Source organism: Corvus cornix, chromosome 6 (assembly GCF_000738735.6).
Source record: "Corvus cornix cornix isolate S_Up_H32 chromosome 6, ASM73873v5, whole genome shotgun sequence".
NCBI lineage: Eukaryota > Metazoa > Chordata > Aves > Passeriformes > Corvidae > Corvus > Corvus cornix.
Window position 1 is genome coordinate 21,532,027 of NC_046336.1, and position 27,131 is coordinate 21,559,157.

At 37.8% G+C, this 27,131-nt stretch overlaps 1 protein-coding gene across 8 annotated transcripts in view; it reads left to right on the forward strand.

Moving 5' to 3' along the window:
* The window catches only part of KAT6B (lysine acetyltransferase 6B), a 111,160-nt gene that overhangs the window by 49,743 nt on the left and 34,286 nt on the right, over positions 1-27,131 (forward strand). For 4 of the 8 annotated variants that reach the window (XM_010412452.4, XM_010412444.4, XM_010412437.4 and 1 more), the window contains 9 exons: positions 3,636-3,744; positions 9,527-9,642; positions 9,808-9,889; positions 10,894-11,026; positions 14,946-15,877; positions 16,799-16,920; positions 18,312-18,427; positions 20,432-20,573; positions 23,590-23,751. In XM_010412452.4, the coding sequence (XP_010410754.3) occupies positions 3,636-3,744; positions 9,527-9,642; positions 9,808-9,889; positions 10,894-11,026; positions 14,946-15,877; positions 16,799-16,920; positions 18,312-18,427; positions 20,432-20,573; positions 23,590-23,751 (1,914 nt within the window). The remainder of the gene's footprint in view (positions 1-3,635; positions 3,745-9,526; positions 9,643-9,807; positions 9,890-10,893; positions 11,027-14,945; positions 15,878-16,798; positions 16,921-18,311; positions 18,428-20,431; positions 20,574-23,589; positions 23,752-27,131) is intronic. The other 4 variants (XM_039553575.1, XM_039553573.1, XM_019293296.3 and 1 more) reach the window with 2 other exon arrangements.

A 27,131-nucleotide genomic window follows, 5' to 3' on the forward strand; every position in this document is an offset into this window, starting at 1 on the left:
ACACACATTCATATAATTTTTAGTGAAAACTGTTTCAAGTGTTAGAATAATCACAATCCATTATTGTTTAGAGTAATTTTAAAATGATAAATGTTGTGAAATTAGATTTTGGTGGTGTGTTTTGGTGGTACCATATTGTCATACAGTATGTGGTTTTGACACTCTTTAGAGGATTGATGGACTGCAGTGGTTGTATGTATGATGTTTTAAGGGATTGATTGACTATGGCAGTTGGATGTGTGATGCTTAAATAACTACGGTTCAATTTCTGCTTGGAAAGTAAAATAAAAACCCAACCTGTTTACAGGTGCTGAGTTGATGGTCTGTTATTGTTCCATGGTGTGTGTATATATGTTTTTTTTTTTAAATCCAATTGCCTGACTGCTCTTTGTGAAGCTTCAATTTCTGAATGCATGTTGGCATAAGGGATGAGTTTTCTGTAAATTTGCTCTTACTGCAATTGGGAATACAGTTATTACACAAGGCAGTCTTTTAAATTTGAATGTTCAATTTCTAGTAACCTAGCAGACTAAACTGTTTTGCAAGTTGTCATTTACCTTGTTCGCAAAATTAAAGGGATGAACAATTCTTCTCAGCCTATTAGTTGTGTTGAAGCAATAGTATGTTACTGGGTAAGTGTTATTCAGGCCTCCCTTGTGTGAGAGCAGACACCATACTCCTAAAGTTTTTGTAATGCAAATGTTAATATTAAATATTAACACAAAAATATTACTGGTTCATCTGTAGTGTTGAATAACTGCCTGTACTCCTTCCTGTAAGAGATGGAATGGAATTAACCTTCCTGAAGACTAATCATTGTTTTTCAAAAGATAATGATATGTGATGGCTATATTTTAGAAGATTAAACTACTGATTAGAAAAAGAGATTAATTTTTCTTACAGTTCTCTTTGATTAAGGTAGGAAGTGCATTGCTGTTTGGACTACATTCTGCTACTGTAAAAAAGAACCAGCTAAAAATACCCACCAGCGCCCCCCCTACCCACCCCCAATTAACCCCAAACCCCCTCAGTTTCTGCTAATTGAGACAGTTGTGAGCCAGAACCGATGCTGCCAGTATGAATTCAGGTTTGCTTCCCCTGTGCAAGCTAAAGCAAATTGAAACAATGTCTTGTTTACTGTGCTGACAAGAGTGTGTGTGTATTCTTAAGTTTCAGTAGTTGAGAGATCAGACCTTGTAATACAGTTATTAATGTAAATGTCTTCAAAGTATATGCTGGAGCTTGTAAGTTTCCTGGAAACTTGTATATGAAGTGATAGGGTTTGCGAGCTCTTCGTGATTAGTTTTGGTATGGGAACATCAATCTTTGTAGCCCTGAACTGCCAACAACCTTTGTCCTTTATTTTACCTTCAGTAAAAAAAAAGGGGGGGGGGGCATGTTTGAAATAGGGAAGTAAATGAATGTTGGCTAATGGCCATGTCTTTTCCTAGAGCAAAAAAAAAATATCTTGGAAAGATAGATGAGATTGTGGACCTGGATTTGAATGATGTGTGAAGCTTTGTAAATTATTTATCAGAGCAAGCCTTTTTGAAATGGCTAAAGCACTGTTATATCGAAGAGAAGGAGAATGGTATGGTTGCCAAGAGGAGATTTTTACTGGATTCCACTGAAAGAATAATCTTTCTTTTAAAATTATCTGTATTAAACTTTAAGTAGCAGTTAAGAAATGTCCAGACAATGCTGCAAATTCTGTTTGAATAGCTCTGGACCCTTTTTCTGCTGATGATTATTGGCATAGTTTATGTATTTTGGTTTTTTTGTAAATACCATTTTACTCCAGTGGCTTAGCTGATAAAAGGAAAATGATGGGAAAGATCTGTTGAATTATGGTATCTGACTGGCAAGAATAGTAACTAAATACTTTTATTTTATTTATATATACAATGTTTTTAACAAGTGAAAAATTCTGCAAGTAATTTGTATATCCCTTCCCACCTTTAGAATTACTGATCTCATTGTGTCATCCTGCTAAAACTGACAATACCAATAGTGCTTTTTTTTTGAGCCATGGCCATTACTGAAAGCTGTCTGTCCAAGCTTTATGTCCAAGTAGCAATTTCATATTTCAGCTAACCATATAATCCATAATGGAGACCTTAGTGAGACAAAAGACTGCAGATGACTTGTTCCTGTTAGTTACAAGAAGACTTGTTCCTATTAGTTACAAGAAAGTAATAGCAGTTCCCTTTTGTAGATCATGGAAGAGAACACACATCTCCTTATGAACAGTCTTCAGCTCTGTTTATCTTTTATGTATATTCTTTGGGGTATAAAAATATGTCAGTATTTCAGTAATTGGATTGTGAAGAGTTGAACAGTGAGCAGACCTTCTGAGGACTAAGTTTTCAGAAAAAGTATGGTGCCTCAGGGTATGTTTAGATAAAAGTATGTTTATATGTGTGCTCCTCTTCTATGGCTAGGACAAACTTACCTTCCTGCTGTCAGTATTCTTTATGCTGCTTGACTTAAAATGATCATAAAGCTTAATAACGTAAAAGTAGTTTCGATATGTCTGTGTTGTATTGTGCTGAGATATAAGGGCACGTCACCATGGAACTGATTCCTTCACGAGAATACCCTTAAAAACAAGCATTCCCCACTTCCCAGGTCTGTAATGGAATACAGATTTATAGGTCAAGTGAAGATAGCCTGCCAGCTTTCAAAGTATTGTAGCATAAAGAGGAAATGTAAAATGAAGGTAAAGCCAATAAATGATTACTGTGATATATTAAGCTAACAGCATTGCCTACCTGAATCTGGAAACTATGAATTTGCGAAAGATACCATTTTCATCTCAGTTATTGTGATACTCTCTGCTAGAAGCCAGTCTGAGAGGTACTCCATTATTTGAGTATCCCATTTGGGAGAAACAGCTGCATATCATTTTATTTATTACAGACCCATTTACAGACACTTCCATGTAGTCATTAATGCATTAATATTTTGGATGTTGCAGGTTAGTATTTTCATTAAAGATCTAAAATGTAATGCAGAAACTATATAATAGATATTAAATCTCTGACATTGGAAGATTTGCATGGTTTTTATTATGGTTGGGTATCAAAGCTGTTGGGACTCATCAGACTGGAATGGATAACTCTTGATCTGTTAAATCTAGTGCTTTTACCCTAACATGGTAGTTTCAGAGGGAGGTATGAGTTGCATTAGATTTCCAAGTAATAAAATATGTCATGAATTTGAGAGTTTTTGGTAAGTTTGTTTTCTTGTGTAAAGGAACTATAGTAATCTGTAATAAAGACTAGTTTACATCTTGATCTTTGAGCACTATTACATTTGAAGAACAAGTGATTGTGTTCTGGAGTTGCAACTGTGTGTGCAGTAGTGTCCCAGGTTCTAATTTTTCCTTGTTTTGTTAACACTAGTCTTGTATTGGAGATGTTTGCATGGATTAATACGTAGGGTGCTCATTATGGGCCAATTTAAAGTTTGTGAAATATGTTAAGATAAAAACTTTGTAACAAAGCTAGCAAAGTGGATGTTTGCCTTGGCGATTAATATGTAGTACAACAAAATGTCAGGTAAAAGCCATGGAGGCTGATGAGTTTTGGTTTTTTTTTTTGGTTAGCTAACTGTCTGTTTGTTTTTAAATCTAGCCACGAGCTGATCCCATCCCAATATGTAGCTTTTGCTTGGGAACAAAAGAATCGAATCGTGAAAAAAAACCAGAAGAGCTCTTGTCTTGTGCAGATTGTGGCAGCAGTGGTAAGTTGGCTGAATTTACAAATACCAGAAATATTTATATTTTAATATGTCTTTTAAAAAATATTTTGAACTTGTGAACCTTACCCTCTTTTTAAATAAAGGTAGATCGAGAATTGAAATCAGGGGGGTGGAAGAGTTTGTTGTTGTTTTTCTTAGTTTTGTTTGTTGGTTTGGTTTTTTTTAAACTAGAATTTTGTCATCTGTATAATTAGGATAATTACCAATGAGAGGTATTCATGAATACTTCGACATGAATTCGTCTTCATGTCAAAGTATAGATCTGCTGAGTAAATTGAGAGGGTGAAACCACACTTGTACAATACAAGAATTCAGTTATTGTTTGGGATCTCTGTTGGCTCTGAAAACCCAGTTTTGCATTGTGACATCAAATGATGATCAAGAGTTTTGCTTGCACAGATTTGCAACATTTCGGAAGCTGAGGAATAATCATAGTAATAAAGACTGTGTAGCAGTCTTTGCTGCTGCATATCTTGTGTATCCAGTTCATTTTTAAATAAAATTATTCTGTTACTCAAGAGGGAATTTGAATACTGTTTCAGGTGAGATACTACATTATTTGTGCAACCTGTTACTTGTCAGGCACAAGATGATGACGCTACTGATTGCATGTCCCTTGCTCCTATGTGTTGCAGCAGCTCTTGCAGACTCTGTGGCTGTGCCTAATGCAGGTGCTTCTCTTCTCTGTGGTGACCGGTGATGGAGCCCAAAGGAACAGCCTGAACTTGTGTCAGGAGAGGTTTAGAAAAAGGTTCTTCACCCAGAGGGTGGTTGGGCACTGGAACAGCTCCCCAGGGGAGTGGTCACAGCACCAGCCTGACAGAGCTCAAGAAGCATTTGGACAATGCTCTCAGACACATGGTGTGACTCTTGGGGATGCCCTGTGCAGGCCCAGGAGTTGGACTCGATGGTCCTCGTGGGTCCATTCCAGCTCCGGATATTCTGTGAATCTGGAGTCCATGAGTATCATAATTTTGTAGGTATGCTGAAGGTAGCTGTGACAGTACCCAGGACGAATACATAAGTACTTGAATAAAGACAAAGCAGTATGGATAAAAACATGTTTTCAGTTAATCAGGATATGTTTTTGATTGTCTGCTTCTCAATCTGTCACCCTGATAGTTACTTTGTATTTTAGCCATTGTATTTTTTAGTATATTTTAGCTAATTATTACACTCTGAAACAAGAAAATTACTTTTTTAACCTGGTATGCAACAGCAAACCCCATAAATTTTAAATTGTCTTCCTTTAGTGGTTTATAGGTTTCCTCTATTTTCAAATCTGTTTTCTGATATTTGGAAAATTAATAGGGTTTATGCTTGGTTAGACTCTGGTGCACAGAATTTACATTAATCAGGTGAGCTTAGATATCAGCTACTCTTCTGTTGTGTAATAATCCCCTGGTGGGTTTTAAGACACTTTAGAACGGGAAGTCTTGACTTTCATGGATCAGCTTCTATTTGAATTAACACCGATATATTCTCTCTGCCTCATTAAGACTAAATTATCTTTAATTAGTTCCTCAGATGTATTAGATATAAGGAATGAAATGTTGAGACTGCCAATCAGTTTGCTGGATGGCTAAACTTTAGCTACTGATGCCTGACTAAAATAAAAACCAATTTCAGTGCAATTTATAAATAACAAAACTTCACTCAAGTGGAGTTTTATTGTAATTGGATTTGTAATTTTGCACATTGCAGTGTATCTCAAAGCTGGTCTTGCTGTCTAACAAATAGAAAAGAAATTGCATGTTGTGCACAGCAAGCAAATTGTTCAGTTGATCAGAGATTAAATTGCAGTGCCCACTACTGGCATGTCTGTTTTCACTTTTTGTGTCAAGTTGCTTTTGTCTTTTCAGGTAGTGTTTCTGCATTCTGAAGCAGAAACGAGCTGGACAACTGCACATTTTTGTGGTATTTGGGAGGATAAAGTATTGGGGTAGTAGAAATGAAATGCGCTGCTATGTCAGTTGGCACAGAGGATTTTCTCAAGAAGTAAGATGAGGGATGTCAGATGTGAGAAAACAAATCCCATTACAGAAGCAGACATAGTTCCTCTTTGTTTTGGTTGGATTTTGTGTTGGTTTGTTTTTTTTTTTTCTTTCCTGCTTTTTCCCTATCTCTTGATTTCAAAAAATCAATACACTTGAGAACTGGAATCAAACTCTACTTCTACTTTTCCAAACAAACAAGATGTGTAGAAGCAATTAAAGGCTGCTGCTGACAGATTTTTATAAGGGTTTGAAGTTGTAGAATGAGGAGGGAAAAAGTTGAGTGACTGGAGAATTATAATAAATACTTTTTTAAAGGGGGAAAAATAGCTAAAAGGAGAACACTTGTGGGTACTCTCAAATTGTGTATTATCCTGAGGAGGCAAGAGGGCTTACTGATCAAAGATGGGTAGAGGAGGCTGGAGAGCAGAGCAACAGAGACATTGGACTCAGGTCAAGAGAAAGAAGAACAGAAAATGTTTGGAAACAACTGGGCAGAGATAGCTTTCTAAGTGAGATTTAGGGTATGCTTTAGTAATAATGGACTATAGAAATTGTCTTAATTAGTGCTGTCTGTGTAAGGATATTGGGCTAGTTGAATAAAATGAACTGCTAAGAAATTGCAGGTAGAAAAAACTGGTACATCCCCAAGATAGGTGCACTGACCATCTCTGCTCATAGTTGAAGTCTCCCAAAATAATAATAATGCTTTCTACCTAAAAGATTATCAAACACAAGTTGAGAGGGGTTTTTTTTCTGTATTACCTTGTACAGTAGTTCCCAGCATTTGTGTTAAGGTTAAAAATAACGGGAGATCTTGGCATAACTTATTTAGCACTGTGTTTAATTGTAGTCACTGACCTAATGCTTGTTCTTTTAAAAGACTAGTTGTTTCATCAAATCCTTAATGAATAAACAAGGCTCAACTTTGTGAGGAATACACAAAAGTGGGTGGGTTACAGAAATTGCCTTCAGTCACAAAGGAATGAGACTTTCACTTTTGACTTGTTGATCTCACCTATTTCTGCCATGTCAGTGTATAACAAATCTTAACTGTTGAATGAATTTTAAGGTGTTTCATTTTAAAGTAGGCCTATATATATATTCCTGGTGAAATTTTCCAGCTTTCAAAGGTCTAAATTTCCAGTAATCTGGTAAACTTGTTTGATACATTAAAATGTTGATGTTGCTGACTTTTAAAAGAAAGTCATGTGGTGAAACCAGGAGAAATTACCAGTTTAAATACTTCAAACTAGTGCTGAAAACCACTTGGAGATTTATCAGCTCCTGGATATGGAGAAGATAGTATGTTTTTAATTTCAGTTTAGATTAGTTAGAGCTGAAATACTGCAAATTTGGAAGCCCAAAACATGCTTTCCTTCAGCTCTCAAATTAAACGAAAATAGCTGTAAAATCAGTGAAGGACACAGTAACTTCAACTGACTACAGAAATCTGTTAAACTACAAAATCTGTGTAACTGCTATGACTGTAGTTAAACAGAGTTCCTTTTAAAATTGAAACTTGTTGGTTACCACTTAATGTCCGGTAGGCATTACCCTATACATGTTATTGTTACATTTGCACTATGTCAATTTGTCTAAAATGAGTAGTTTAAGTATTATCAGCTATTAAAGAACAATACTATATGGGATTTTGAAATCTAAAGATTTCTGGGCTGTCTCTGCTAGTGCATACCTAGAAAAGACAGTGAAGGAACATGGCAAATACATAGTGATGGTTCCCATTTGCACCCTTCCAGCTTCTAGTTACTCGTGGCTCAAGGATTTGGAATTGCAGGCAGAATCTTTGTGTTTAATACCAGTGGAATTTTTTTTATTGAGGTTTTTGTCTGATAATAAAATCTGGCGCCTAAAGAAATGTATTAAGCTGTGTAATTGCTTGAATGAGAAATGTTCCATTGGTAGATAAGAGATATAAAGTAGCACAGTTACACTTAATTTGTTCAATCAGTGTTTACCAGCCAGTGAGAATGGATGTTTCTTATGTTTATACTTCACAGTTACTTACTTAAAATTAAAATCAACAATTTTAACTGCAGCTTGGTCCTTGAAATAAATCTCTTCTGTGCAGGGTAGGTAACTGGAATTAAATATATTTACATGGAGGTGATTGGTTTATGACTACACTTCAACGTGTTAATACAGTTATTAAGTCATAGTTGATAAAATAAGTCTTTATGTAGATATTGATAACTAATATCAGCATCTCTAGGGGGTTTCATTGAGGGCAACAGTATCTCATTGAACTAATCTCTGCAGTTATAGTATATTTGTCACTTTCTTGAAAGTGCGTACTCAGTTTTAACCACAAAGGATGTTGGGATATCTTAAACTGTATGCTAAGAATCAAATGAGTTATGCTTTTTTCAATATCTTTCGGAAACTACTCTTTGAATTTATTATTGATTTCTCCTTACTAATAGATTATATCTCTGCATTTTATTTTGAGAATATGCACAATTCAAGTTGTCTTTCAAAGGTTAACAATGAAGTGGTTTAATACACAGAATAAAATGAAGTAAAATCTGAAATTGTCATTTATTCAATTGGCTTTTGCATTCTATCAGTTGTCTTTGCCATTCATGCCTCAGTCCACTAGAAGACAAACATAGCGAATGTTCATGGATTAGACTGTATTTTTGTTTGTGGTGTTTTAGCTCAGTCCTGGACTGAGAAACAGTCGATAGAGAAAGTCTGAATCACTGTGACTACAGCCTTACCTAGAAGAAAGCACTCATCCCAACTCTTGACAGTGAGAAGAAAGCGCCTTTCATGCAGACCACGTCACTGCAGCCATCTCTAAGTGCAGCAGCATGGCATCAGGGATTCTTATCTCTCTGACAACTTCTGTGATGTTCTTAATAGATAATCTCTAAGTATAATACTGTAAAAAAGTGTTTCCCTGGGAAGGTTTATCCCTTCCTATTTAGCAGTGCTTTTATCTTTTCTGGATTAAGGGGACACTCTGAGGTTGTTGAAGACGTGAAAAAATCACTGCCAGTATTGCCTAAGGTGTTGGATGTGTTCAGTTGTCTGGTATCTTCTGTTAATTGGAAAAGTCATGTAGGCCTTCAAGGCTACTGTGAAAAGAGGATGGTCCTGCTAAGGAAATTTTGTGTTTTGTGGGAGATGGTAGTTCAACTACTCCCAGGCCCCCCTCCTCACCCACCCCTTCAATTTTAAACCTATTGCAGTATGTCTTTCTTATGCCAATTGCCAGATGCTTTTTTTCCCTTTTTATTACTCTGAAATTGTTCTTTGTGTCTAATTAAGTAATAAGTTGGAATGAAAAATGCATATAGTTTGTCTGTTCAGTTTCTCTGGTAGATACTTAGTATAGTAAGAAAAATAGCTAATATGGTTTTATCTAAAGATTTCCTCAGTTTATTTTGCACTGCCAAAATGGGGAATGTGGACAAGTTTATAAATACACTTTTTTCAGAACCAATAACAGTTTAATATGCTATGGAAATAACCTGGTGAAAATAGAAGTTCAGTTTTAGGTCCTTATGTAGACCACTCAGAGATGTCAGTTACAGTAGAAGTCAGTTTTCTACCTGTCTTCATGAATGGGTTTCACAACAGTTATTCTGTGTATTTGTATGCAGGAGATGAGTTAAATAATGTGTTGCAAAATTCCGAAAGCAGCTGGTGTCTGCAGGGTTCTGGTGGTGGTGGTTACATCATGCTGAACTTAATCTAACCAGTCTTAAATCTCAAGCTCTCAATAACGTTTTGGTGTTTTTTAGGACATCCATCATGTTTGAAATTCTGTCCTGAGTTAACAACAAATGTGAAGGCCTTGAGGTGGCAGTGTATTGAATGCAAGACTTGCAGTGCGTGTAGGATCCAAGGCAAAAATGCAGTAAGTTGGACTTGTTGAGTGTTCCTGACTTGTCTTTGTTTATAGTAGCTTTATAATTAGCACATGCACAAATGCAAATAATTGATGTACAACTTCAAGCAATGCTATATTAAGTCTTTCTTCTTTCCTTCCTTTTCTCCACCCCCTCATCCCTGCCGCCCTCAGGATAACATGCTTTTTTGCGACTCCTGTGATAGAGGGTTCCACATGGAGTGCTGTGACCCGCCACTATCCCGAATGCCAAAAGGTGATCTTAAAAACCCTTTCCATGAAAATACTTTCATTTGCAGTCTTGTATGAAGTGACCAAAACCTCTTGAGCATGCTAATTTGGTTTTTCTTTCCAACAATAAACAGTATGATTTCATTCCTATCAAAGCCAATTTTATTTGTCATTATGTGAGGAGTTTTATTCTCAGGAAAATAATAAAGGTCAGCATATAGTTGACCAGATGAATTCACTGTGTAATGAGTTGTTGACCAGTTTATTGAAGGTGAAATTTTAGAAGGGCTGTTAAAATGCTTGGAGTATATATACCAACAAAGAAGTCCTTGGAACATGTAGGAGAGACTCTTCTTCAGGCCTTTTGTAAGAGTAATCAGAAAAACAGGCAAACAAAACAAAATGCATGTGTCTTCAGGTTCTCTAACCTCTAGATTTCTGATTTATGGCACCTCTCACCTTTGCTCTTACATCTTTATGCCTTTCCCTATTTAATCTTAAAGTTACATTAAAGACTTTCTTCAGTTCTTCCCCTCCCAGTCCGCAGCCTTATCTACAATAAATGTTTAGACGTGGCTATCTGATGCTAAAAGGATGCTAAATTCAAGTTGTGCATTAAAACAAATGTACCTAGGTGTGATCTGAAATATTCTTTAGCGTGCCCTACCCTAGTGGCTTTGTAACACACGTATAAATTTTTTACCCCATCTTAATTGTGTCTGAAGAAAGATCTAGGTGGTATAAGGAGGGACAAGCTAGAACGGAAATTCTTCTAGGAACCTAATTGCTCGTAATCTTTTGTGTGATCCTAGTTGCCTCTTGTTTTCCCCTTTCCATGAGCACTTTGCTTTTAAAAATTTCAGAGTATGGGTAGAGGTGGATCACTTTTTTTGGTCCACTTTCCCTTCCCTATGTCCTGTTCAAGAGATAATTTGCTGACCTTGTATCTACTTGGTATGTATCTTGGTACACACCTGCAGTACAGATTAGATAAATTGTGTACAACTAAACTGTTTTTCCTTTATATAGGGATGTGGATTTGCCAGGTCTGTAGACCAAAGAAGAAAGGGAGAAAGCTGCTTCATGAGAAAGCTGCGCAAATAAGGAGACGATATGCAAAACCTATTGGACGACCGAAAAATAAATTAAAGCAACGAATGTTGTAGGTTTCTCTTGGTTTTTATTTCTTTAAAAGTTTCTGAGAATGAAGTCAGATAAGAGTTTGATACAGGTTTAAGGACAGTTTTGAACTCTATTTCAAATTGGGGAAAATAGATAATGAGTGATTTAGTATGTGCCTTCCAGCCCAATGTCCAATAACTTCTAAATTATAGCAGGTGCTTTTGGTGTCATGTCAAAAGGTGATAAAAAATTCCTGTAACTTAATTTTTCAGATCACCTAAGTTTTTATCAAAAATTGTACTTATAGCGGATGCAAATAAACTTCTGTATAATAATATATGCTGCAGCTGTCTTTGAAGTGTAGCTTCAAGTAATTGAAGTACCTACAGAATACACAGTAGGTAGTATCAAGCTACTTACCTACAACTTCAGGAGACTGTTCTGCTCAAAGAGCTGTTTGAAATCTGTATAAAAATTACTTAATTAGTTAAAATCAGCTCACAAAACCCATTCCAAGAAGCAACCTATACAAGTAATAGAGAAGTTCTGGTTTCAGTGGTACTCTGGAAAAGATTATTACTTGAATTCTGTTCTTAAGGTGCCACTGGTTACTGGAAAAAGAGATTGCAATTCCTCTTGCTCCTCAGTACCGTGTTTATCTAAGACAAGAGTGTGCTGTAATTTTTTTTAGCATCTGTCTTCCCAGGAAACACTGTAGTTGGACATTGTAAGTCTTGGTTAAAGGATTAAGTAGTGTTCAGATACTGAGTGGACATTACATTGAGTGTTAAACAGGAACAGGTTCTGTGTCAGCTACAGTAGCATGGTGCCCTCCATCACATGTTCCTATCCACCCATACCTTTTTTCCCCCTATTTAAATATTATTTAAATGTTTGGCTATGTCAAATCAGCAGCTGACTCATTCTGTACATTGTGACATTCTTCTCTACAGTCTGAAAACCTGTCTCATATTATTCAGAGTTGCATGGGAGCTGCTGTAACACTTTGCATTTTGCAAAACAAGGATTTTTGAAGCCAGTGGAGCCCACATGTGAAAATAGAAGAAAAAGTACTTACAGTATAGCCCACTAGTCAAGCTGATGTACTTGAGGCTGTGCATCTTGCTGTGTTCTCTTTTCCCTTTCTCTCTGGCAGCATCTTTCATCTTTTGGTTCTTGTCCTAAAATTCAGTGTATGTTGCTGTAGGAAAGTCATTCAGGACAAGAATAAAGTGTGACACCATATGAAAGTAAAGGATGTAGTTGTACTGGCTCATGAGACCATGCTTTTAGACTGGGTGAAACATTGTACTTCTCCATTCTCCTCCTGAATAAATAGTCTAGGAATCTGAAGGTCATTGAAATTTCTATATATCATTGTGTGTGCATAATAAAAATATTCCCTGTATCTCTAGCTATACCTTGGGCTTTCCTGTACCTCTGGCTTTGCCCTTTGAAAACACATAAACCTTCCAACAGGAGGTTAGGGCTCTCTTGTGGTTCAGGAGTGGTACTCCTCAGCTGCTGCTGGGACTCCCCAGACCACGTGCTGCTCACTTGCCCCCTCCCCTTGCCTGTGGCTGGAGAGGAAACTTGAAGGCACAAAAAGTCAAGATCCCAGGCTGAGATAAGAACAATTTACTGGAAACAGCAGTGAGATAAGAAAGCAAGCAGTAACAGCTACAATACCAATAACCAAGTGTACAAGATAGGCAAAAGAATTCACATGTGATTATTTGGAATGGTGTTACCCCGCTGCTCCCTGCTTACCTGACTGGAAAGAACGGCTTCTCCCTGGGAAAGAGTCCCTTCCCCTGTCCGCGGGGTTGTACAGAATAATCCCTAAATCCTGGCCATGCTCCCCCCGGCTACTGCGGAAATTAACCCTGCCCTGACCAGAACCAGGACCAGTTCTAATACAGTACTGCCATCTTACTTCTCTACAGACATGTCTTTGATTTGGGTTCCCACAGTGGATTTAGCAGCAATGTCCCTCCTGACACTAATTCTGCTTCTCGTCCTTCCTCATACATGTAATAGAAAGGTTGGAAATGTTGTGAGGGTATTACTGTTATGTTTTGCTATTGAGATTCTGAGCTGCAACTTCTAAGGTGAACATCATTCTAAGGGATGTAGAAGTTCTTTTAGCATTAATATTTTCATAAAGGTTTTCTTTGTAGCAAGTGAGCTGCATGAGCATGTTACAGGACTACTTGGGAAGCTCTTTATAAAATAAATATTTACAATACTGCCAGCGCATTTCCGTTACTTCAATGTCTCATATATATAAAAAGAAAGTACTCTTGGTTTGGAAAAACAGTGGTTAGAGATAGAATAAGAGAAGAGACTCTTCCACATGAAATCCTATTTAAAAGTGATTGTGGAGTATGGAAGACAATAGTGTCAAGCATAAAAAGTGTGTGGTCACATGAAATACAGGAAGGTTAGCCAATGCTGCGTAGTCCCTGTATATAGTACAAAGAAAATCTGTCCAGTGGCACTGGCATAATTTTTGCCTGTTGACCATCTGTAGGAAGCCCTTCACAGGCAAATTACTGTGCAAGATTAACTTAAACCAGGTGTGTGCTGGCCTCTGGCACTGCTGGTGATTACTACATCTGGTACTGAGAATAGGTCTTGTGATAGACTTAGGATTATGATGCCAAAGGATTCAAAAGACTAGGGAGTTTTTGGTTTTGTTGCCCCTTAGGAACTAACCAAATTTAAGGCTGTGTGGGTGGAAAAGGGGCTAATTCTTTAACTGGTGAGCCCTTGGAGGTAGTAAACCAGATGGTAGCCCTAGGCTGTTGAATCTCTAATTAGAAATAACCTGTTGCAATTTACTTCAGTATCTCAATTAAGAAGGTGAAAATCTGTGGAAGAAAACTTTCTGCTGTGAAGTAAATAAGCTAACTTCAAAGAGCAGGATGGAAAAGGGAATGAAAGAAAGCATGTGATACAAATGTGTCTTTCTTTGGTTTTGTAATTTGATCGTGTGTCCTGATAACTATTTCTTTTACTGCAGATACTTTAAAAAGTTCAGTTTCTGTGTGCTAGAATATACTGCTCTTCAGTGTAGTTCCTCTCTTCAGTTATTAGCAACTAGTTAAACCCATAATTCTGCTGTCACAAATGCTGATTTTCGGTATGCCCTTTTTCTTCCTAGCATTTAAATAAGATTCACCACTCTGTTTTTTCCAAACACCTTCCATGTTAGGCCTGATAAGTTCATGGCTTTTCTGCAAAAGCACTTGGTTGTAGTTTTGCTCCTTCCTTTGCTATTTTTGTTTTTTGCTATTTTTAGGATTTCTAAACAGTCTATTTCTTTGGTTTTGTTGTAATGCTCTTAATAAACCACCTACCTCATTTGGCTTTTAGATCTTTGGTGGTAATTTTTACTGCCACATTTTGCATGATCCAACAAGAGTGTGGGGAAAAAAATAGCAGTTTCCTGAAGATTGACTGTATTGCTTTAAAGGATTAATAGACTTTCTCTACAGTTTAAGCAAACACAGTCTGAAGTTAACTGGTTTGATATCATATTAACACTGAAAGCATTCATCTCCTCTGTGTGTACAATAAACTCTATGGTGATGGAGCGGTTGTTGTACAAACATGGTGTAATGATATTTTTTTCCAAAGAAGCACACTTTGGCTGTGCCTAGAAGTGTGTGAGAAGGCTGTATACTTGGGAGATCTTGCTTGCCAGCTGCTTCCATTTATATATACTGTGGACTGTCTTTTAAAGATAAGAGGGGAGGGGGAACAAAAAGGAAAAGGGGAAAAAAATAGCTGGATATTATGTCATAGTGTGAAATGTATTTCCAAAGTGTGTATGTCTTTAAATTTCTTTAAAGATTTTTTTAAGTACAGTGGCCAAGGTAACTTGTATAAACGGCAGTACTATTTGGCAGTTAAGATTTTGAATGCTGATTTTTATTTTTCTGATTTTTGCGTAGGTCTGTAACCAGTGATGAAGGATCCGTGAATGCATTCACAGGAAGGGGGTCACCTGGTAGGGGTCAAAAGACTAAAGTCTGTACCACACCTTCATCTGGTCATGCTGCATCTGTGAAGGATTCAAGCAGCAGATTGCCTGTTACAGACCCCACTCGGCCTGGTGCCACCACCAAAATCACCACCACCTCCACCTACATATCTGCCTCTACACTTAAAGTTAACAAGAAAACCAAAGGGCTCATTGATGGCCTTACTAAGTTCTTTACACCATCACCTGATGGTCGCAGATCACGAGGTGAAATAATAGACTTTTCAAAGCACTATCGTCCAAGGAAAAAGGTCTCTCAGAAACAGTCATGCACTTCTCTTGTGTTGGCTACAGGTACCACACAAAAGCTAAAACCTCCACCTTCTTCACTTCTACCCTCAATCCCCATCTCTGGTCAGAGCCCCAGTTCTCAAAAATCCAGCACTTTGACTTCTTCTAACTCTCCCCAAAGTTCTTTCAGTCAGTCAAGCATACCCTCCTTTAGTAGCCTTCCTAGCAGCAGTCAGCTAAAGGGACTCTTTGATGGACTCTCTCATATCTATACCACTCAGGAACAGTCTCGAAAAAAGGGTCACCCAAGCTATGCACCCCACAAGCATTTGTGTAGTAAACCAGAGTTGTCTTCCACACCAACATCTAATAGCTGTTTCTATGGGAAGAAAGAGGTTAGGAGTAGGTTTATTTCTCATGCTTGTGCCTCTGGATGGGGTGTGTCTAGAGAACATGCTTTTAAAGCAATTGCTCACCTCAACAGAACAGCTTTCTTTAAAAAGCACAGGACTCTAGGCAGATTAAAGTATAAAATGACCCCTCAGATGGGGACCCCCTCACCAGGGAAGGGGAGCTTGACAGACGGAAGGATTAAACCTGATCAGGATGATGGTAAGCAAAGGTCAAAGTGCCAACCAAACCTGCATCCCGTCCAAAACCAAAATTCTTATCACATAGGTCTTAGCTATTTCTCTCGTTCTTACTTCACTTTCATACAAAAACAACAAAACCTTGAGCTTTTATCTAATGCTGACTAAATCTCCAAAACATTTTTGGTTGGTTTTTTTTTTTCTGACTAATACCACACCACTTTTTTATTATTTTTTGCATCTGTAGTGACACTAGGAGCCCCAAATGCCTTCATAATGTTGCTTATGGCTGTGTAGTACCGCATGAGTAGCCACTTGTCATGCTACTTCCTTGTTCTTCCCCTGCCGTTTCTGTGGCAGTAGTGCTGTCATCATGATTGTGTGCTATCAGTGCTTATAACGGTGGGCATTTCAATTCATTTGCCTCTGCTCCATTGCTTTTTCATGAACAGTTCCATCGTACTACAGTCTCCACAACACTTGATCTGTACTGCTGTGAGCTACCTTTTTTATAATTACTCTTATTTAAGAAACGTTTGAATGCAGACTTAGCTTAGCATTAATCTTCAAGTTTTAAGGGCTACTTTTTTTCTCTTGTGTTTATTTTTACCTTCTAGAGTGTACTGGAATTTATCGAGTGGCATAGTTCTAGCAATAGAATATATTCCATTTCATGAGGTTCAAAACTAATTTAGTAGAACTGGACTACAAAGGCTTATACAGACAGACAAGTACCAAAAAATAGCTCATGCAGCAGAAAACTACAAAACAAGAAGGGGGGGTGAAGGTTTCACTTCTGTTGCTTAGTAATCCCAAATTTGGTTAAAATGGGGAGCCAAGCCATATCAGCCATAGTTGCAATCCTATTTAGTAGTATCACTTTGGTAAGGCACATGTAACCTTCATGTCTGTGAATAAACTTTTTGCTGGTTTTAAATAACAGATACTGAAATCAAACTAAGCATCAAACAAGAAAATACGGATGTATTTCTGTTGGGAAGCAAGGACACTGTTACACAGGAGGATTTGGAAGTATTTAAGCAGGCCCGAGAACTTTCCCTGGAGGTAAGAATCATGTTGCATAAAGTGTAGGTATTTCTGTAAATAAAAACTCAGTTAATTTTCAGTCTATTCATCTTCATTTCTAATATATTCCTTTTTATCTAATGCTTCATGCTTGCTGTGAATTTTATTTGGGAGACACTGTATATACAGACAGGAGACAAGGCATCATGCTGGAATGGGTCAGATGATAAGTGACACTTAAGATAGATTTTGAAAGATATACTTGAGCATTTTGTATATAGGACTACAGGATTAAACAGAGAGTTTAAAAGTAGCTGACATCCTGGTCAGCACTGAGAGGATATTGGTCAGTAAGGATGTGCCTAATGATTTTCCGCTGCAAATAAAGCAGATGCTCTGAAAAGCTAAGTCTGTCCCAGAAAATACTGCTTGGTAGAAAACTGGGCTTAGTGAGTTCATAAATTTGTTTTACCCAATTACTTACCACACTTTGAGTTTAAATACTGTAGATTTTTTCTAGCAGTGATAATATTTGAGCTGAATCAGACTAGTGAACCAGACTTCCACTTTTCTATGTCCATGAAATGAACAACCAGTGTCTTTGAGAACCTGGCTCAGAAGGTAGATGAATGTAATGTTTCAATTGCTGCTTTCTTAAAGTGGCATGATAAATGGCTGAGTGTTGTCTTCTCAGTAATGGAAGTCACTTAATTTTTTTTCAGGTTTAGTGTACAAGAACTGACATTACCTGCTGCGTGGGTCAACACAGTGATTTTTTTCAGATTTCATTCCTAGTGTGTTAAGCAGCAGACTCAAATTGAGTTTAAAGATTCAGTTTCATTATTAGCTCATACTTCTATTTGCTCATGGAAAGAGTTCCCACCTCTTGCTTTCTTTATCTTTCATATGCAGTCCCCAAAAATGTTAGGTGGTAAGGTTTCTAAAATTTGACATTGAAATTGCTTGTTTTTCCTCACCTTTCTTACTCTTTTATATTTTGCCAGCCCTTTAGAGTCTTACAGTCATTTTCTGATCAGCTGAAATGCAGTATTATAGTTGAAATTAGTGTGTTAGTATATTCTTGACTCTTTGAGGTAAATTCCAGTTACTCTAGAAGGGTTGTGCTGATACCTTTTCTGTCACTGTTTTGATAAAAAGACAGCTTTGAGTTTGCACCAGCACTATAGAGACGTCATTAGATGCTGTGGGAGAAGAGAACTTGAGGCTGTTGTGCCTCTTATTTGGCTGGGCTTTTGCTGTTTGTATTTGCTGTTTGCAAACTCTGTCCTCTGTCAAGGTTTAAAGAGCTTAAGCATCTGATTTGGATACTTCAGGTTTCTCATGGTTTCAGTGGGTGGAATTGGTTATATAAAGCTAAAGTTTCTTTTACTTTTCTATAACTAATACTTTTTTTTTATTGCACCTGACAGAAAATTGGGTGTAAAAACACTGGTGAAACAAGTGGGCGATACCCTTCAGTGATTGAGTTTGGAAAATACGAGATCCAGACCTGGTACTCTTCACCTTACCCACAGGAATATGCAAGGTAGCAAGTTGTCAAGATTGCCATACATGGTTGGAATTTTTTCTGATGTGAAAATTACAACTTATTTTTTACTCTTTTGTAACTGTTTATAATTTAAAGCCTTTAAAAGCAAATATGCTTTTGTAATTATAACTGTGAGAACAAGGATTTGTCTTTCATTCTAGCTAGTTCTAAATCAAAGCTGCAATAAAACGACTAATTTTTTCCTAGTCCTGTATAAATGGGTGTGGTTTTGTTCAAGGTTTTTTGTTTTTTTTTTTTTTTGTTTTGTTGCTTTTGTTTTCATTTATTTGTTTGGTTTTGTCTGGGGATTTTTTTTGGTTTGTTGTTTTTTGGGGGTCTTTTCCTTAGACTGTTGCAATGAGGTATGTCCACCTTCTGGCCCTTTAGACAAATTATTCTTGTTTGTGATCCAGCATTTATTAATCTCCTTTTTTCTAAGGACCAGGGGAGATGTCATGTTAAATAAATAAAGTCAAAGTGGGCAAGTTGTGGCAACAGCATCTCATTTCTGGCCATCTTTGCAAGGGTGCACCTTGGAGTCAGGCAGAGCAGATCTCTGCAGAGTTTTGTGTGTGCTGAAAATAAATGTTTCATTAATCCATTGGCTGTATGGCACATTGGAAGATATTCAGAACTGTATGTTTGTCAAGCTCTACTAGTATAGCAAGCAATGTGATCTGTTGCAAAATGCTGTTGCACAGTGTTACTCTAAACTGCTTTTTTTTGCGTGGTGGGAATGAGGAAAATGTCATGTATCGATAATATATAAATCAAGGGCTAAAAAAGTGTGGAGAGCATTTCCACTTCCTATTATTACCACTGTTTTTATAGTGTTAATTTTTTATTTCAGTTTTACTTTTTATTCCCTCAATTTATATCATATTGTAAAAGAGTGAGTTACCTATTCCATCAAGTAAATTAATCCCAGATAGAAGCATAATGATGGATAATTGTTAGTATGAGGCTAGAGTGGGATGACACTGTAGGAGGTACTGTGGCTCTCAGCTGAGTGTGGTGGGATTACATCATTGAACAAATAGTTCAAACTACTTTTTATGTTGTTGATGAACTTCTTTAGGATACTGGAGTAGTGCAAACCATGGCTATAATCCCAGGATGTGCTAGTAACTTCAGAGCAGATAAAGATTGTCCTCTGCTCTAAAACTTTGCAGACTAATTAGTTTCTAGAGCAGTCTTCCACTGCTTCAGTAATTCAAAAATGAAGGTAAGTAGCCATAAAAATTACCAAAGGGAGCAGTTTATGATGGTATGTAGGACATGGGGCATGTGGGTTACTTGTATGTAGTGTGAACTGGATCCTCCCCAGAGAAGTGCACTCGTCTGCGTTGCCTGTGTTGTGGAGATGTGTGGAAGGGAGATGTTGTGCCTATAGGTGAACTCTTTGGGTTGCCTTCTGTAGTAAAGTGATCGTTTAGGTGGAGCTGAGGGGGTACAATCCTACTACGGTTTGCTATCTTGCCCAAGTATTTCAAATGACAGTGGGAAGGAAAGCCATCTCCTAGCCTTCCCCAGATGCAAAATAAGGAAAATTAAAGGGAAGGAGATCCCTTGTATTCTGCTTTGTGCTTCCTTTATCTTTACTTGGAACAAGAAAGGTGAAATTTGAAGTATTATTCCAGTGTGCTTACTTGGATGGAGTCCACAGCAAAAGCTTAGGTGGAGTGTGGGAAGGGGGAAGTAACTGAGATCTATCAGAGGCTGGATAACAAACTAACTGACAACAGCACAACTCTACTGAATTAGGTTCGCTGTGATTGATTGATCGAATCTGATCTTTTCTTATTTTCCTTTTCTGATGACTAGTGTGTGAGAATGTTTGATCATTCACTCTATTGTTGTATTTATTTATTTAGTTATGCTTTAGTAGCATTTATGTATGGTGCCTTACATTTGAATGGGAAGGGCTTTTCATTTGTGGTAACTTTGTTTACAGAATGTAACAAAGTTTTTGTATAAAATATCTTCTTGATTTTCCTACAGATTACCAAAGCTTTACCTGTGTGAATTCTGTCTTAAATACATGAAAAGTAAAAACATTTTATTAAGGCACTCAGAGAAATGTGGCTGGTTTCATCCTCCAGCCAATGAAATCTACAGAAGAAATGACCTTTCAGTATTTGAGGTGGGTATAACAAAAGTATAAGCTTTTTGAAAGTAACCAGTTTGTAGATGTCACAGACCAGCTGTAGAACTAGTGAAAACTTTAAAATGATTAAATATTTCCTTGGAGGTTCTTCTTACACTGCAAAACCAAGTTGAGATTCTGCTTATACTGCAAAAACAGATCCATCTTACCTATTCAGTTCTACCCTGCCGTATTCTTTCATGATTTGTACTTGTACTTCATGCATTAGCCAACCTCTTTAAGATACTTCACTAGCATGAATCCTAGGCCTTCCTTTGTAGTTCTCATCTTTGATTGGTTTGCCTTTCCCTTCTCAGCAAGAGTACCTCTTGCCACCCATTCATTGCTGGCTGTTTGAGTGTCCTGGGTAAAGGGAGAAGGCTAATCATAATGTAGGTGCTCCCAAAGTAAAAAACCAAGTAATGCAGCTTCTTGTGTGTTCTAGAATCATGCATGTAGCTCCTAAGTGCTTTTGCCTTCCATTTGGATGTTTGAGAAACTTGTCCTGAAATACAAAAAATCCCACAACCTCAACTTTGGATTTATTAATCTATGTTGTTCTTCTGGGAGATGACTTCTTTTAAGTGTGAGGTTTTAAGTCCTGGACAAGAGAGTTCTGTGTTTCAAACAGCATACCTGCAGTTATTAAAACTATGCCTTGACTTTCACATTGCAGTTTCTCAAGCGTTCTTACAGGTAGTAATAACAGAAAAGACTGCTGGGGTTACCAGGACTTCTTTTCTCAACAGTGGTATTTAGATGCATATATTGATAATTTCTCTTTAATTGCAAATAACAGATTCTTATTCAAACTTATTCTCAAACTGTATTAATGTCTGTTGTGCTTGGTCATTGCCATTATCTATTTAAACAACAGATGCAGTCTTGAAGTCCTTTTATAAGTTAGAACAAGATCTTTGTATTTGGTTTGTTTGGTTGTGTTTGTGCTGTTAAAAAAATAGCTATTTGCATCAAGGGTGCTTCCTTCCTGACTTGAGCAGTTTTTATAAATATCATATACCTGCCAGCAAAAGACTTACGTTGTAAATAGACTTACCTCTTTTTCTATCAAGAAGTGAAATTGCCCCAGTCTGTTTAAAATAACTTGATTTTCTCTATTAGCAGGTATTAAGAACTGTGCAGCATGCAATAGGCAAATTGTGCTCTCCCATTTATTTCTATTAATTACTGCCAACATGTGAATGAAAACTTCTTAAAAAAATAAAGTAAAATACAGAGAAATACTGAGAAAGGGGAAGGGAGGGGGATTGCTGCAAAAAACACCTGGAAACCAAAGTACTGTGAAAGCAATGTCCCAACTCTTTCTCCACTGCTTTTATTCCTTTTGTCTGTTTTAGGTGCTTCAGTAAACACATACGTTAAGCCTTCTGAAATAAATGTGGTTGATTTGGGTCTGTTTATTTCAAAGGTTAATGTCAGTTGTCACTGATTACCACAGAAACTTAGTCATTAGTTGATGTCCTTCTTCATAGATCCTTTCAAGAATTCTGTGCAACCATTTTCTTTTAGGCAGAATGAAGAGTTTGTGGTTTCCCTCATGCTTTGTGTTTTTGAAAGAAATGGAAATAAGTTTGGCATTTTGTGATTTATGTACCTCTGCCCAGAGCATGACTTTGACGGATTTGAGAGCAGACTTTGACATAGCTTACTACTATGCTGTAGCCAAGCAACTTTTGACAGATGCTTCCTTTTGAGCTTGCCGTCCCTCTTTTCCCTCCCCTTCTCACATTTAAAACTGATGAACAAGCTGTGCTTGCCTGAAATTTAAGAAGTTTTTTTTGCATTTCTGTACAAATGTTCTTACTGAAAAAGACAGTTCACATAATTTGCGTTTTCAGGCTTATGGCTTACCCAGTGGAGATTTCTGCTTACTTAATGTTCACATTAAATTTGCACACTTGCTAATAAGTGTGAAAAGTAATAAAAAGCATCTGGACAATGGAGTGCATTGTAAGAGAGCTTGATGTATTTGATAGGCTCTTGAGAGCTGTCTGGAAGTTTATTCTGATGCCTTTATGAGCAGTAGCTATTCATTGAATGTTTTTTCTTCAATCCACTTAATGCAGCTATACTACTGATGTTTCTTTAAAATTCCTAAATGTATCCAAAAGGTTGGGTTTTGCTGAGATTTGTAACTAGGATTCTTACTCAAAACAAATTAGAATAGAAGATGGCTTCTTTTTCTGCACAGTGCCTATCATTTGTCTCTCTCTGAATGAAATACAGCTACTGTCATTATAAAAAAAATCAGTACAAGCAAACCTTTCTAGTAAGAAGATTATTTCAAAAATGTTTTGCCTTTGACTGAGCCTATCAGGAAGTACCTAATTGATATAGGAAATCTGCATTTGTGTCTGGCTTTTCTGTAGCTGTCTGAATCACAGCTTGACTCTTTACACTCATAATATACCTAGACTAATTGTAGTATTTAGCCAGGAAATTTACCTCTCTCACTCAATAGCATTTTAGCCTCTCATGGAAATTTTGTCTTGTCTAATTTATCCAAAACCTTGATGTGATTGATATGTAATTTGCTACTCGTTTATTTGCCTTACACCTTAAGGATTCAACATAATACAGTTCTTTGTTTGGGTATTTTTTAAAAGTTGTTGTACTCCACTGCCTTCTAGCAAAGCAGAGTTTAATGCAGTTTTAACTAGTGCATTTTTCTTATCTGCCAGTCATACTCATTTTCATTTCAGGAATAAAGTGAAAGAGGTAAGTCTATCTTGAACAATTAAGTGAAGTTACTTTGTTTAATAAATCTAGATACTCAGGGGTTGTTAAAAATGCTAAGTAATTAGCACTAACTGGTGATTTCTTATTTAAGGAGAAACTGGGGTATTTCTCTTCTGAACCTTGATGTGTTTGTTTGTTTCTTATAACACACCATACTGTTCACGTTTCCTTCTAGGATATGATTGATTCAATAGGTTGTTTTGTCCTAACATGTTGTGTCTTGAAAATAACTGCATCTGTCTTGCTTTTTTAGGTTGATGGAAATGTGAGCAAAATTTATTGTCAGAATCTTTGTTTGTTAGCTAAGCTCTTTCTGGACCACAAAACCTTGTATTATGATGTTGAACCGTTCCTCTTCTATGTCCTTACAAAAAATGATGAGAAAGGCTGCCATTTAGTTGGATATTTCTCTAAGGTAAAAATTTTAAAAGTGGGTTTATTTAATATTTGTAATTTCCTGCTCTCCTTAATACTTCCACCAACAGCAAAGAAAAATCAGAACTTTGAAAAAAATCCATAAGCATGAAAGCCTCTTTGTAAATCTTAAGTGTTATATTTATTGTCTCAAATACACTGTACTTTCTTGCCTCTGACTGATGCAAATTAAGAATGAGTTCAGCCACATGGATTGGGGTGGGTTTTTTCTTGTTTTGGGATTTCTGTTTCTTCATTTGTTTTGTTTCCAGAATTTGTTGTGGTTTCAGTTGAATATTTAGTTCTTTTTCCTTCCCCAACATTTTTGCATTAGTATGGCAAGTCTAACTTGTAAAAGTTGCAGGTACTTGGAATGTTGATGTGTTTTCATGGCTTGACTGCTGGCAGTTCCAGCTGGCTATTTAGATGTAAATGGGCAGTGATGTTGCTCTCTTGTGTGCAGTCTGATCTAATGCAGTTACTTGCTGCTCCAATGTAAGAATGCATTGCCTGACTTCATGGTGGCTGCCTTGTTTAGAGTGGATGTCTCTCAGTTGTAGCTGATTTTGAAGTAATAGATGGCTGCTATTGACAAAAATAATACTTAAGTAGACTGTCTTGACAAAGATGACCAAGAAAAATGGTGAAGTATAGTTAGATGTGCTTGCAACAGGAAAAGCTTCCATTATTGTCTATAATTTGTCCCTAAGGGGTGTGATGGATAGGTACCGTTACTCAGAAATTTGCTAGCTCCTGAAACTAGTATTGCTACCTCCTACTGACTATATATTTCTTTCTTGAATAAGTGATTTGTGGGAAAATAGTAGTTAGAAGAAGTGCAAAAGTCCTGTCAGAGTACCTGGATATGATACAGTAATCTCTTGGATGTCTGACCGCATCCTTCCGAGAGGCTGGCCTTGCTGGAATTAAAGTGAGACATGTAGGCACAATTTACACTGTCTTTAAGGTCAGTCAGAACTTCTCGTGACAAACACGTCAACTTTTATTTAGGCAAGTATTTTCTCCATTTATCTAAGGTGTGGCAGCTTAAGGTGAGTCTCTTGATTTTTGTTCCTTATCATAGAATTGTTCATGTTGGAAAATACCTTTGAGATTGTTGAGTCCAACTGTTACCCCAGCACTGCCATGATTGCCACTAAGCCGTGTTCCCAAGTGCCACATTTACAAGTTTTTTTAACATTTCCAGGGATGGTGATTCTACCACTTCCATGAGCAGCCTTGTCCCAATGCTTCATAAGTGAAGAAATTTTTCCTAACATCCAATCTGAACCTCTCTTGGTGCAACCCAAGGCCATTTCCTCTCAACCTGTCACTACTTACCGGGCATAAGAGAAAAGCCCAAGTAGAACATATCCATAGCCTTTCTCTCATCCTCTAAGTGGGTCACTCTGTCATAGAAGGAGGCCAGGTTAGTCAGGCAGCACCTGCCTTCCATAAACCCAAGCTGGCTGGACCTGATTCCCTGGTTGTCCTGCATGTGCCATGTGATGGCAGTCAAAATGGTCTGCTCTGTGACCTTCCCCTGGCACAGAGGTCAGGCTGACAGGCCTGTAGTTTCCCAGATCCTCTCTCTGCCCCTTTTTGTTTGTTTTACAGTTGCTAACCTCCAGTCAACTGGGACCTTTATGGTTAAGCAGGACTGCTGGTAATTGATAGAGTGGCTCAGTGAGCTCTTGCAACACTTCCCTTGGGCCCCATGGACTTGTAGATGTCTTAAGTGGCATGACAGCCACTAAGCATTTTCTTGTGGATCACAGGGGCTTCATCCTGCTCCCTGTTTCTGTCTTCCAGTTCAGGGGGCTGAGTACCCTGAGTACAGCTGGTCTTGCTCTTAAAGACTGAGGTAAAGAAGCCATGAAGTAGCTCAGCCTTTTCCTCATTGTTGTGGTTTAAGTCCAGCTGGAAATTAAGCCCCATGCAGCCGCTTGCCTCTCCCCACCCCCTCTGGTGATAGAGAGAGGCAAAAGGCAGAGATTATGGGTTGAGATAACAATTTACTGGTAATAGAGCAATGAGATAAGAAAATGAACAGTAACAGCAACAATACTAATAACAGTGTATAAAAGAGGGTGATTACCTGCCAAATGCTCACTGCATCAGAGGTGACCTACTGCTCCCCCCATATTTTTTTCTCCCCAAGCCTGAGACAGTGAAAAAAAAGTGGTGGACAATCCTCCAGTCAGAACCAGCACCACTCTGCTGCACTGCTTGCCACCCCCTCCTCTGGAAAAGGACAAAAATGTCTGTGGACCCTCTGTACACCCTCTTTTACCTCCACCTGAAACCATGCCCCCTTCTTGGAAGTGGAGAATTCCTTGCTGCCACCTCCAGCGATTATGTAGGTGGTTTAGAATAACAACAATTTTTTATTGTCTTGTATTGTTGTGGCCAGTTTGCATTCTAGGTGTGCTCTGGCTCTTCTAATATTCTCTCTGCAAAAACTCATGACACCCTTGAAGCCCTCCTGTTGCCTGTGTCTTCTTCCAAAGGTGATAGACTCTCATTTTCCCTGAGCTTGAGACAAAGCTCTCTATTCAACCAGTCTGGTCATCCCTGCATGCTCATCTTGAAGCACATGGGGATGGCCTGCTCCTGTATCTTTTAAAATTTCTTTTTTTAAGCACATCTAGCCTTTGTGTACTCCTTTGCCTTGCAGAACTGCATTTAAGGGACTTTCTCAACCAGCATCCTAAACAGGCCAAAGTCTGCCCTCCGGGAGTCCAAGACAGCAGTTCTGCTGACCCCCCTCGTTGTTTCTTTAAGAAACAGAAACTATCATTTCATGATCACTATGCTCAAGACAACCTCCAGTCATCACATCACCCCCTAGTCCTTTGTTCACAAGCAGCAGGTCCAGTTGTGTACCTGCCCTGCTTGGCTCACTCACCAGCTGTATCAGGAAGTTATATTCCACACACTCCAGGAACTTCCTAGTAGTCTTCCTCTCTGCTGTGCTGTATTTCCAGCAGAAATCTGGTAAATTGAAGTCCCCCTCAAGAACAAGGGGCTAGTGATCATGAGACTAGCCCCAGCTACTTGTAGAATAATTCATCTGCCTCTTCATCGTGGTTGGTTGGTCTATAACAGGCTCTCACCAGGATATCTGCCCTGTCGCACTTCCTTCTGATTCTTGCTCAGAAACACTCAACCCCTCCATCACTGTGATTAAGTTTCAGACAGTCAAGACAGTACCTAACATACAAAGCTACCTCACTGCCTCTTCTTCCTCACCTATCCCTTCTGAAGGGTTTATAGCCATCCATTTCAGCACTCCAGTTATGTGAGTCATCCCACCATGGCTCTGTGATGGCAACCGTGTCATAGTTTTCCTGCTGCATGATGGCTTTCATTTACTCCTGT